Source organism: Stegostoma tigrinum, chromosome 38 (genome assembly GCF_030684315.1).
Source record: "Stegostoma tigrinum isolate sSteTig4 chromosome 38, sSteTig4.hap1, whole genome shotgun sequence".
NCBI lineage: Eukaryota > Metazoa > Chordata > Chondrichthyes > Orectolobiformes > Stegostomatidae > Stegostoma > Stegostoma tigrinum.
The window spans coordinates 17617172-17630702 of record NC_081391.1 but is presented as its reverse complement, the minus strand read 5'-3'; the positions used below and the strand labels follow the sequence as shown (position 1 = coordinate 17630702).

Genomic DNA, 13531 nt, shown 5'->3' with positions numbered 1-13531 from the left:
GTGGAGCTCCAACAGGACATTGACAAATCGGTGAGGTGGTGAATGAAGTTCAATGCAGAGAAGCGTGAGGTGATGGATTTTGGTCCAAAAAACATTGAAACATAGGGAGTACAATCCTAAAGGGGTAGAGGGACCCGGCTGAATATGTGCACAGATCACTGAAGGTGGCGAGACATGATGTGATGTTGGATTGAGGTGGACAAAGTCAGGAGTCACATGACACCGGGTTATCATCCAACAGGTTTATCTGAAAACACAAGCTTTGGGAGAGCTGCTCCTTCATCCGGTGAAGTCCTCTTTCCACTCAATTCCTCTTCCTTTCAAAGTTCTCGCTGTTCCAGCAATTCTCAATTGTGCCTATGCATATTCCCCATCCTGTTACACACTGTACCCACTCATACCTTGTCTGACTTTCACTCATTCTCACACAGGGGTCAAATTAGTTTACAAGCGCTCCTCTTGAAGTGTTCTCAAGGCTCATCTTTTGTCTGGGTTTTTGTGAGATACTTCTCCAATGTCACTAACTCACTATCGCCAGGTAACAATACCACCTGTAATCACGTTAGGATATGAAGTATTTGGTGGCTCAGTAGTTAGCATTGCTGCCTCATAGCGCTGGGGACCCAGGTTCAATTCCACCCTCGGGTGACTGTCTGTGTAAAGTTTGCACATTCTCCCTGTGTCTGCATGGGTTTCTTCCAGGTGCTCCAGTTTCCTCCCACAGTCCAAAGAGGTGCAGGTTAGGTTGGATTGGCCATGTTAAATTGCCCATAGTGTTCAGGCTTGTGCAAACTAGGTTGGATTGGCAATGCTAAATCGCCCCATGGTGTCCAAGGATGTGCAGGTTAAGGTGGATCAATCATTATAAATTACCCCAGAGTGTGCAGGCTAGGTGGGTTAGCCATGGGAAATGCAGCGTTATAGGGTGGGATGCTGTCTAGGTGCAGACCTTGATGGGCTGAATGGCCTGCCTCCACACTGTAGGGATTCTATGACTCATAACAAAAGCAGAATGAGAATAATGCATCAATAGTTATCAACATTCCATGAGGCTAAAAGGCGCAGAACACAATGAAAGCAGTCATTTCCAAGATGCCACAGACTTTAATTTGTTACAAGACAATAGACATAAGTGTACAGAGCACTTTTTTAAATTTCAAAATAATTGCCACGCACTTTGACACATGACCTGCCATCTTTGGAAACACCTTCCACAAACATGTGGGGTTACAGCTCAGAACGTGCACAAAGCGAGCACATTTTAACCAGGCAGTTTCAACTCTGTTCATTGCAACTCAGACATCAGATTCAGATTTTAAATTGAACAGTTGGTTATATGCACTACAGTAGGATCCACTATATTTTCTCCTTAAACTGTGCAGCCTTAAACTGGAGATGCCACAGTTACTCGCAAGAAAGCCATTAACTCAGTGATTTAAGCTTTTCTTTGATTCCAGTTGCCTGAATGTTTTTCTTTTGTTGTTGATTGTTTCAAAACTGTTCTCTCTCTCTGTCCCCAACCCCTGGCAAGCACATTCTCCCCACCCACCACAGCATCCCTCAAGCCCCAACTTTCAACCACTCTCTTCCCAACTCTTCAACCCCTCAAGGCCCCAGCTCTACCTCCACACACCCCTAGACCACCCTCCAAACCTGGGGAAAGGCAGGGTCTTGGTATACAGACTCTGTCCATGTGCTACCAAATTCCAAGCACCTTCACTTCTAGTGTACCATAAGACCCTTTCTGTCTATATATTTTTAATTGGCCTATGCAGGCGTGTTACAGACACACCTCCGTAGTGAATAGGGCTTGATCCCAGATCTTCTAATCCAGAGGTGGGCACACGAACAATGCACCACAAGATTTTCTCTCCACTTATGTGACCACAATTCTAAACCATGCGTCACCATTAGCCGCAAATCTTTAACAGGATAACCGTTAACACGCAAATCATTTCGCTTTGTACCCTTTCTCCAGCCAATACCTGACAATCTCAGATTCACTGTTACCAATCGCAGTAACATCTGCTGCTTTCTGTATGAGATGGTACCACACTGTGACCTCCCATTGCGTGAAGATGTAATTCCTCAATTCTCTCCTCCACTCCTGTTTCACTCTTTGTACTAAACTTAGCGGAAAGGCTTCTCTCTAAAATCAAAATCGTATAATCAAAACCTCCATTGGATTACCCTTCTGTTTTCAGGAGAGCACAGGCCTAGTCTGTGTAGTTGTTCTTAACAAGCTCATCCTTTCCTCCTGTAATGTTTGATGTGGTTCTAACCTGACCTTTACTTAATTCCTTCATGGGATGGGATGCTGATGAGACCTTCATTTGTGGCCCATCCCTAATTGCCTTTGGACTGAGTGCCTTGCTGAGTCATTTCAGAGTTACCCACATTGCTGTGGGCCTGGAGTCACATGGAGGCCAGACCAGGTACATTTCCTCCCCTGAAGGACAGTAGTATATCAAATTGGCCTTTAAAGATAATTAGAGATAGCCTGACCGTCATCATTATAAGACTGAGATCAGGATTTTATTGATTAATTAAACGTAAATTCCACCAGCTGCCTTAGAAATCATTGAATCCCTACAGTGTGGGAAGAGGCCATTCGGCCCATACCAACTCTCTGAAGAGCAATCCCACCAGACCTACTTATCATGGCCAATCCACCCAGCCTGCACATCTTGGGAACGTAGGAGGACACTGGAGCACCCAGAGGAATCCAGTGCTGACACAGGGAGAACATGCAAATTCCACACAGACAGTCACCCAAGTGTGGAATTGAACCCAGGTCCCTGGCACTGTCAGGCAGCAGTGCTAAGCACTGAACCACCATGCCTTGGTGGGACTTGAACTAATGTACCTTATCCTGTGGATTACCAGCCTACTAAACCAATGTCTTAAACTTTCAGTGTTCATTAGGGCATATGAGTGTGGATGAGCCCCACCCCGGTTGACAGAGTAAACCCCCATTGCCTTCCCATTCAAGGCCAAGTCAGTTGCCTCATGCATGTGTCAAGTGGTTTCTGTGTTTCTAGGTCCTCAGCGCCGTTGTTTGTCGTTACTTTCCAGGTCAATGGGCAGAATGTGGTGAAGGTGGGGCATCGACAGGTGGTCAACATGATCCGGCAGGGTGGCAATAACCTCATGCTCAAGGTCGTCATGGTAACCCGCAATCCCGACATGGAGGAAGCTTCCAGAAAGAAAGGTGAGGGCCTCTTGGAAAGGCGGGAATTCTAAATGAAGGTGGTCTTGGGCTCAGCTGTGATGCCTTTGTCAATTGATTGGCCAAGCAATAGTCTGGGTTTCCGTGTGATCGATGGCTGCCCATGATCTACTGACGGACCAGTTGGTCTGTGTGTGGGTCAGGCAGAATGGAATCCCTTCGATCATGAGCTTAACCAGATCTGCGTTTCAACCAGAATACGATCATTGAAGTGAAGGCAGTGTCCTTTCATATATCATCGTTCCTGCATGACAGGATCCTACAGACAATGGAGTGACCGGTTCAGGGATGAATCATTATGTGAGCATAGAAACAGTTCTCCAACTTTCTCTCCTTCAGATTAATTTGATCCTACGAATCATCCCAAACAGTTACATCTCAGTTTCACATTGCAACTAAATGAGACTCCTCCAACAGTGCTGCACTCCCTCAGCACTGACCCTCCGACAGTGCCCGCTCCCTCAGCACTGTCCCCCCCAACAGTGCCCACTCCCTCAGCACTGACCCTCCGACAGTGCGTCACTCCCTCAGCACTGACCCACCGACAGTGCATCACTCCCTCAGCACTGACCCTCCGACAGCACGGCGCTCCCTCAGCACTGACCCTCCGACAGCGTGGCACTCCCTCAGCACTGACCCTGCGACAGTGCGTCACTCCCTCAGCACTGACCCACCGACAGTGCATCACTCCCTCAGCACTGACCCCCCCAACAGTGCCCACTCCCTCAGCACTGACCCTCCAATAGTGCAGCGCTCCCTCAGCACTGACCCTCCGACAGTGCAGCGCTCCCTTAGCACTGACCCTCCAATAGTGCAGCGCTCCCTCAGCACTGACCCTCCGACAGCACGGCGCACCCTCAGCACTGACCCTCCATTAGTGCAGTGCTCCCTCAGCACTGACCCTCCATTAGTGCAGTGCTCCCTCAGCACTGACACTCCAATGGTGCAGCGCTCCCTCAGCACTGACCCTCCGACAGCACGGCGCTCCCTCAGCACTGACCCTCCGACAGCACGGCGCACCTCAGCACTGACCCTCCAATAGTGCAGCGCTCCCTCAGCACTGACGCTCCAATGGTGCACTGCTGCCTCAGCACTGACCCTCCAACAGTGCAGTGCTCCCTCAGCACTGACCCCACCCCCGCCCCCGCCTCCAGCAGGACAGTTATTGTAGGAGCCAGTTAGTGCCTGAAATGGTGAACTGACATTACAGGATAAGCACTGCCTGTCGGGGTACCCTGGGAGAAGTGATCCAGTTTGTGTTGCAAAGTGACCAGTTCAGTTGTTGTTCTAAGGTCTAGAGAGTTTGTGGTGATGTGTTCTTACTTTTAAGAACTTCCATGTTACTCCATTGTAATGTAACTAGTGATTAAGTATTATGTTGTACACCTACTCTGCTCATCAACACTGATCCTCTCTTATACAGTCATATAGCAACAGAAACAGACCCTTCAGTCCAACTCATCCACATAGACTAGACATCCTAATCTGATCTAGTCCCATTTGCCTGGATTGGCCCATATCCCTCTAAACCCTTCCTACTCATATACCCAACCAGATGCCTTTTAGATGTTATAATTGTACCAGCCTCCATCCCGACCTCTGGCAGCTCATTCTCTTCCCTAGCCTCCCACAAAGTTCTGGGAAACACCTGATCGGGTCCCAGGGATTTACTTACCTTTGTGCGTTTTAGGACCTCCAACACCTCCTCTCCAAGTTCTCCTCCACGGTAAATACTGATGCAAAATAATCATTTCTTATCTCACCCATCTCCTGTGGTTCCCCACATAAGTGGTCACGTTTATCTTTAAAGGACCCTATTGTCTCTCCAGTTACTCTTTTGCCCTCAATATACTTATGGAATCCCTCTGGATTCTCCTTAAATCTATTTGCCAAAGCTATCTCATACCCCCTTTATGCCTCCTGATTTCCTTCTCAAGTGTACTCCTGCTGCCTTTATTCTCCATTGAAGATTCTCTTGATCCCAGCTGTCCATACCTGACCTATACCTCCTACTTTTTCTTGACCAGAGCCTCCATTTCTCTTGTTATCCAGCATTCCCTACACCTACCAGTCTTGCTTTTCACCCTAGCAGGAACATACTGCCTCTGTGCTCTTGTTATCTCATTCTTAAAGATGTCCCGCTTTGCGACCATCCCTTTTATCCATGAATAGTCTCCCCCAGTGAGCTTTTGAAAGTTCTTGCCTGATACCATCAAAATTGGCCTTTCTCCAATTTTGAACTTTAATTTTTTGGTCAGTTCTATCCTTTTCCATGACTATTTTAAAACTGAGAGAATTATGGTCACTGGTCCCAATGTACTCTCCCACTGATACTGATAACCTGCCCTGCCTTATTTCCCAACAGAAGGTCAAGTATTGCTCCTTTCTACTAGGTACATCTGCTTACTGAATGAGGAAGTTTTCTTGTATACACTTCACAAATTCCTCCCCATCCAAGCCCTTAAGACCATGGCAGTCCCAGGTTAATGTTTGGAAAGTTAAAATCCTCTGCCATTACAGCCTTATTTTTCTTACAGATAGCTAAGATCTCCTTACCTTTTTCTCTTCTGAATTGCCCGTTGACTTTGGGGAGGCCTATTATACAAACCCAATGAGGTGATCAGCCCTTTGTTATTACTCAGTTGCACCTCTATAACTTCATTGAGCGATCTCCCAGGAATATCCTCCCTATGTACAACTGAAATGTTGTCCCTAACCAAAAATGCCACTCCTCTCCCTGTAGGAACTGCCGATGCTGGAGTCTGAGATAACAAGCTGTGAAGCTGGGTGAACACAGCAGACCAGGCAGCATCCGAGGAGCAGAAAAGCTGACGTTTTGGATCCGGAATGCCAGTTTTCCTGCTCCATTCCTCCTCCTCCTCTCTTGCCTCCTTCTCGATCCTTCTGTAGCCTGAACATTAAGCTGCCAGTCCTGCCCATCCCTGAGCCACATTTCTGTGATAGCTATGATATCCCAGTCCTAAGTTTCCAACTATCCCCTGAGCTTATCTGCCTTACCTGTCAGGCCACTTGCATTAAAAGTTAATGTGGTTTAATTTATTAGTCTTTGCCAAGCTCTTACCTGCCTTGACGATTAGAGTTGCTGTCCTTATTGCCTGTACCAGCCTCAGCCTTTCCTCTTTTCTCACTATTGCTTTGGTTCCCACCCTCCCCCTTTGCTAGTTTAAAACCTCCCAAGTAGTGCTAGCAAATCTCCCCACAAGGATATCAGTCTTCTTCCAATTCAGGTGCAGCCTGTCCCTCTTAAACAGATCATTCGAAGAGATCCCAAACTCTTCTGCCAAAATCTTTACATGGACATCCTTCCCCTCTCGGTATGACCTACTACGATTCACACCAATAAGGACAGGTGGCCAGGAATCTACCAGAGGTATCTGCAATGGTACTAGTGGACACAGTTATAGCATGGAGCATGCCAGCAGGAAAATACACCAGTGATGGGATGTAATATTTTCTGTTTCAGTCACGACGCAGACAAAACGACTCACTCCACCCGCCGTTGCCCTCCGCTCAAAATCCATGACCTCTGAACTCGAGGACCTCGGTAAGCACTTTGAGATTTTCTGGGCGTAACGCATCAGCTATGACAGTTTCTCACTTGGGCCACTTCACCACTTACACACTCCCAATCCTGTCAGTAAGATCACAAATTTCTGGGCCTGGGTGTTTCTGATGGAGGGGCATCTGTCGCTTCATGCTGAGAACCTCTGCCCCCTGTCACTGCCCCCCACCACAGCCGCCACACAAAGCCCAGTAGCGCCAGCCCCCGAGGAAATGGAGGTTATGAGGACAGGTTAAAGGTCAGCCAGAGGAGACCGTGAGAAGCCAGCTGGGTGGCTTCCAGCAACTGGGAGTGTGAGGGACTTGGGGATGGAATGGGGGGAAGGGGGATTGGTGCGCAAGAGTACCTTAAGAAGACCAAGAGCAATGATTAAAAGGGATTATGACATTGGGAGGGATTGGGCAAATGGGTACCTCCAGAAAAAAGATATCCAGCCCTTCCTGCCTGACTCCAGTGCTCAATAAAAGCTGCCAGTTACCTCACTTTTGCCTGCACTAGGGGTAAATGATCACCCAAGGGGCAGGATGAAGCTCTTCAATGGCCATTAATTGGCTCCTAAGGGTCCCAGTAGGCTGAGGGTGTGTGGGTTGCCCCGTACCCTCCCGGTAAAATGGGAAGATTTTGGGGGAGTGTGGGCAGACTGGGGCATGCCAGTGATTGGGGCGAGGGGCTGGCTGTGTGAGAGCAGCAGTCAGCCATGATTGTATTTAAAAGCAGGACCAGCTGGATGGGCTGAAGGGCCTACCCTGTTTCTGCTTTCCAAAGCACAGTGGCAGGGTTTGGAGACTTTGTCACATGTCCACTTGAACGCGCTCCCAATCCCTAACCCTAATGGTCCATCCTCCTGGCACCTACAGCCAATTAGAAGATGCCTTGCTGCAAGGTCAATTTCACCTTAAATCTCAAGAATTGAACCATATGTTTTGAAGGTTATATCCCTCTCGCCAGGGGGTGGTTCCTCTATCCCTTTCTAGTCTGCCCGCCCTGAAGGACAAATTTCCTTGAAGATTCTGTTTCCATTCTTGTGTAATGACAATTAGATCACGCCCATTTACCTCCATCTGTCCCATTGAATGAAATTCCTGATTGTGCGAGAGCTCTGAATCTTTCAAATAATGTCTTTATCTTTTCGACATCCTTCTGCTTTGGAAGTATGCTCGAAACTTGGCTTTGTTTCTCCTCCCTTCAGTCACCTTAGCAGCTTCTCCATTTCTTGCTGCCAACTTTATTTCCTCCCTGCAGGTCCCTAGGCCCCTGACTGGCTAGTTTTAACTGACCCAACAGCAGCAGCAAATCTATATGCTGTGATCTCAATCCCAGTTCTGTTAAAACGGGAACACATCTGGTTTGTCCCAGATCAGATCCCAGTGCCTCTGAGACCATTCCTGGGTCACTGGCCCCTCTGCAAGGGCAGGAATTGCCAGTGCCAGCCTAGTAGGCACCACTGACAAAGTTAGATGCTGGAAATGTATAATGGCTTTGGGCTCTCGTGTGTAGCTGACACACATCATAACACAGAGACTCCAAGCAAACTGGTGATTGGTCCCAGCCTGTGTGGATTTGTGGCTTTGGGCTACAAGTTAATTTTTCCTGTAGGGATTGGAAAATGAAATGGAAGGAACTTGACAATGCTTCAGTCTAAAACTCTTAACTTTCTTTTATTCCAGTCATAGATTTATACTACACAGAAACAGACCTTTTGGTCCAACTGGTCCATGCTGACCAGACTATCCAATCTGACCTAGTCCTATTTGCCAGGACTTGGCCCATATCCCTCTCAACCCAGTCTGTTCTGAAAGCAGAGACTGACGGCCCTGCAGATAGTCATGGCCCAGATCCAATGAAAACCTAGCACATGCCCTGTGTGCAAGGTAACCTGTATGCCTCTGCCTATGTCTTTTTGAACTATACATAATTTGCTTACCATTATCTGTCTGTACCGCTCGTAAACAAAGCTTTACACTGTACTCCGGTACACGTGACAATAAATCAATCAATCAATTATTCTGGAGAACGTGGGTTTCATTTTTGTGTCTGTGTGCCATCTGTTGTTTGTGCCAATAAGCAGAATGGTCGCCAATCCTGTGCGCCAGTGTTTGAGCTCAGTGAGGTGCAGGTTCCAGTCCGTCCGCCACCTCCCACCCCCAGTGCCCATACCTTCAGCTGACTCTAAGATCTGGAATTCCACTCCTGGCAATCCTCCCTGTCCTTCTGTCATTCTTTAAGCCATTCCCTCTTTGAACGAGCTTTCTTGGTTACCAGTCAAGATATCTCCACGTGTGACTCAAAGTCTGATTTCGTTGGATAATTGCTCCTGTGCAGTGTTGAAGTACGCTAAGCAAATGCAAGACGCTGACCTTTTTAATGTGCAGACAATTATAGATGAACCCATGGCCTGTTGTTGTAGGTTTAACTTCTAAATGGCTTGGAATTGTTTTCTCTTCCCTTCCCTTCCCCTATAGCCTCCCCATGGAACAAGAAGACTGGTGAGTGGGGACGTGATGCATGGGAATTTTCTCCTCAAAACCGAAAAGACTCCACCCACAAATATCTCATCACGCACCTCCAATGTCCACAAACCCATGACCTGCAATATCCCATATTCATCTTGTTCATTGAAGCAGCAAGGCCAAACTGGGGCCTCACAGGTCTCAAATGGGGCAGGAGGCCTGCAGGGATGTACCAGGGGTCCCTCACCACCTACTACATGTCGATTTAGTTCAGTGGTTAGCACTACTGCTTCACAGTGCCAGGGACCCAGGTTCAATTCTAGCCTTGGGCAACTGTCTGTCTGGAGTTTGTACATTCTCCCTATGTCTGCGTGGGTGTGCTTCAGTTTCCTCCCACAGTCCAAAGATGTGTACGTTACATGGATTGGCCATGCTATGTTTCCCACAGTGCGTGGGTTAGCTATGGGGATGGAGGAGTGGGTCTGGGTCTTAGGAGGGTTGGTGCAGGCTCAATGGGCTGAATGGCCTCTTTCTGCACTGTAGGGATGTGAGAGTTGAATTTTGGACGTGATGAAAAGATTTATCTTTTGAGCTAAGGCCGAGTTGGTCTGGTCTGGCACCATTGGAGTTTCGCCAAATGAGAGGAGATCTTAATGAAACGAATCAGAATCCTGAGGAAAGTTGATGGAGTGGATGTCGAGAGCGTGTTTCCCCTCATGGCAGAGTTCGGAAACTAGGGGACCCCGTTCCAGCACAAGACCTCGCTCATTTAAGGCAGAGGTGGAGAGCACTCTCTTTTTCTCGAAGAGAGTGGTGGAAGTTTCCGAGTTCTTTTCCTCAGACAGCATCGGTGGCCGACTCATTTAATGTATTCAACGCCGAGTTTTAACAGGCAAAAGCAGAAGAGTGTTGGAGAAACTCGGCAGGTCTAGCAGCATTGGTGGGGAGAGAGAAGCAGAGTTAATGTTTTCAGTCCGGTCGCCCTTCTTCAGCACCGATCATCGGACTCAAAACACTGACTGTTGTCCCTTCACAGATCTTTGAATGTCTGGCACCTTCCGAGCCCACTTCCACTCAGAAGGACAAGGGCAGCAGATACATGGGAACACCGCCCCATGCAAGTTCCCCTCCAAGCCACTCACCGTCCCGACTTGGAAATGTATCGCCGTTCCTTCGCTGTCGCTGTGTCAAAATGCTGGAATTCTCTCCCTAAGGGGCATTTTGGGTCAACCCACAGCAGGAGGACTGCAGTGGTTCAAGAAGGCAACTCACCACCACCTTCCCCAGGGGAGGCTAGGGTTGGGGCAGTCAATGTTGACCAGCCAGCGATGCCCACATCCCACAAATGCATTTTTAAAATAAGTAGATGTTGCCAGGCCTGTTGAATTTCTCAAGCGCGTTCTGCTTTGGTTTGTTTCCTATCTCCAGTGTCTGTCGTGCTGTGTTTTATTATAGACAGATTGTTGTTTGACATGATGGCAGAGCAGACTCGAGGGGCTAAATTTCCATTTTGCCATCCCATTTTACTCCCCACACAGCATGGTAACTAACTGTATTCATGCTCAGTCAGAGGTGCAGACTATAGCATCTTTCCTGGGAGTCTGAAAGGCAGGACGTTGAGTTACATAAGTAGTTCCATTGAAAAATTTGTTCGACGGCACCTTCCAAATGCACAATCTCTACCATCCAGAAGGACAAGGGCAGCAGATACATGGGAACACCACCCCCTGCAAGCTCCCCACCAAAACACTCAGCGTCCTTACTCGGAAATACATTGCCGTCTCTTCACTGCCCATTCCTTCACTCTCCCTCTAACCACACTGCGAGGATCCCACACTCTGAGGACTGCGGTGCTTCAAGAAAGCAGCTCACCGCTGTGTGCTCCCGGGCACTTTGGAAGGGCATTAAATGTCTGTCCAATCAACAACACCCACATGATTAATTCATTCTGCTTGTAAAAATTAGTAGGACTTTTCTGCTAGAAAAATCTGTCTTTAGCAATGGGATTGGGGTTAAATTTTGTTATCCAACTTGAGTAATCCTCAAGTGTGATCGTCGTTGTCTTTTTCTTTATTCTTTCATGGGATGTGGGCACTGCCTGTCATTTGCTTCCCATCCCTGATTGCACTTGAGTGCGTGGTTTGCTTGGGCCATTTCAGAAGTGGTTTAAGAGTTCACCACATTGCTGTGAGTGTGGAGTCGCGTATAGGCTGGACTGGGTAAGGACAGCAGCTTCTTTCCCTGGAAGACATTAGTGAATCGAGTGAGTTTTTGCAGTAGTCGATGATAGTAATGGTGACAACAGCAACCAAGGCTAGAAACCTGGAAAATAGCAGCAGGAGTGGGCCAATCAGCCCTTCAAGTCCGCTCTGCCATTCAATATGACTGTAGGTGATCATCTAACTCAGAACCCAGATCCTGTTTTCTCTCCATCCCCTTTGATTCCTTTAGCACTAAGAACTAAATCTAACTCCTTCTTGAAAACATTTGATGTTTTGGCCTCAACTACTTTCTGTGGCAGAGAATTTCACAGGCCCCCCACTCTCTGGGTGAAAACATTTCTCCTCATCTCAATCCTAAATGGCCTACCCTGTATCCTCAGACTGTGAGCTCTAGACCTGGATTTTCTGGTTATTGGGAACATCCTTCCCATAATTATCCTGTCTAGTTCTAATCAATCCAGTGTTTCTTCATTCATTAATCCTGCCATCCCAGTAATCACTCTGGTCAGTCTTCATTGCGTTCCCTCCATAGCCGCAACATCCATCAATCCAATAGGGAGTCTATAAACTGCACGCTATAGTCCAGGGGTGATCTCACCAAAGCACTGTATGATTGCAACAAGTCATTCCTGCTACTGTCTTTGAATCCTCTAGCTATGAAGACCATTTGGATTCCTTGCTGTCTGCGGCATCTACAAACTAATTATTGCAGAATTATCAAAGCCCACCCACAGTCACGGTGGGATTAGAACTGGAACATTGGCTTTTGGCACAGTGGTAGCGTCCCTCTGTTAAGGCCAGGCACTCTGGCTTTGATTCCCTACCAAGCCTTGGTGGGTGTAGAAGCATCATCATGATGTGCCTCCTTGATGTTAACCCTCTGTACCCCAAAGAAAAATTGGACACATGAAAAGGTGGATTTGCAAGGGCTTCTGGATTACCAGAGCCCAGTCTGTCATCTTCCCCACCTCCCCTGCTGTTTGGCCGATGGCAAAGCACTCCCCTCCTTGTACCTCCTTAAACTCGGTCACATCTCCTCACTGGTTCACTCCACAGAGAGGCCTCTGGGATTCAGAATGACCCTTGGAAGAAGAGAGCATAGTCGCCCAGAGCGCACTTGGCTACCTGACCTCTAACCTCTTGTCAACCTGTCGCTTTGTGTCTTTCAGATTACGAGCCCCAGCAGTCTACAGAGAAGAGGCGGAAAGTTTATCAAATGGCATTAAGTAAATGACCAATGTTACATTAAAAAAATGCCCTGAAAACTGCAGGGGGTGGGGGAGAGTTACTCAAAAGCCAATCTTGGAATTGTGTTCCCACAGGGAGGAAGTCTTTAATATTCAAATCAGGAAATGCAGAGCAAATCCGAAAACGGACTATTACCTAAAACATTCTGGACAGACCACAGCTGTGCATTTCTGGATTTGAACCTTACTGAGCAAAGAGGGTGTCACTGAAGCCCCTCATCTTGGGCCTTATCAGGACTCAGGCAAGAATGCCAAATTTCAAACAAATGCAAAAATCAACCCTACAGGAAGGGACGGTGCAGACTGTTTCACAAGTCAAACTCTGTCCAACATTTAGCTTCAACTGAAGGCGATGAGCTGCACTTGTAAGGTGGCTGATTTACACTGAGTTCAAGAGAAACACCTTCATTCAGAGGGACCCATTGTCTACAAGCAAAAGGAATATTATCAAGCCTTGCACCTCTCCTGAATTATCCCGGAATATCGGGAGCCTATCGTTCCTCACCACATTCTCCATGGCAACACCTCCGCCACTCAGATTCAATTTGCCAACCAACTTTTCTCCCATAGTGCATTACCAGAGAGGGAGAGGGAGTGAGGGAGAGAGTCTGGGAGGAGTGCAAGGGAGGGAGTCTGGGAGTGAGGGGGGAGGGAGGGGGAGTGTGAGGGACAAAGTCTGGGAGGAGGGAGAGGGAGGGTGTGTGTGAGGGAGAAAGTCTGGGAGGAGGGAGAGGAAGGGGAGTGCGAGGGAGGGAGTGAGGGAGAGGGAGGGGAGTGTGAGGGAGAGAGGGGGACAGTAT

At 47.9% G+C, this 13531-nt stretch overlaps 1 protein-coding gene across 1 annotated transcript in view; it reads left to right on the top strand.

Moving 5' to 3' along the window:
• The window catches only part of LOC125447020 (SH3 and multiple ankyrin repeat domains protein 1-like), a 241740-nt gene that overhangs the window by 172652 nt on the left and 55557 nt on the right, over positions 1-13531 (top strand). The window contains exons 17-20 of the mRNA XM_059640702.1: positions 3076-3211; positions 6714-6794; positions 9275-9298; positions 12654-12710. Coding sequence (XP_059496685.1) covers positions 3076-3211; positions 6714-6794; positions 9275-9298; positions 12654-12710 — 298 coding nt within the window. The remainder of the gene's footprint in view (positions 1-3075; positions 3212-6713; positions 6795-9274; positions 9299-12653; positions 12711-13531) is intronic.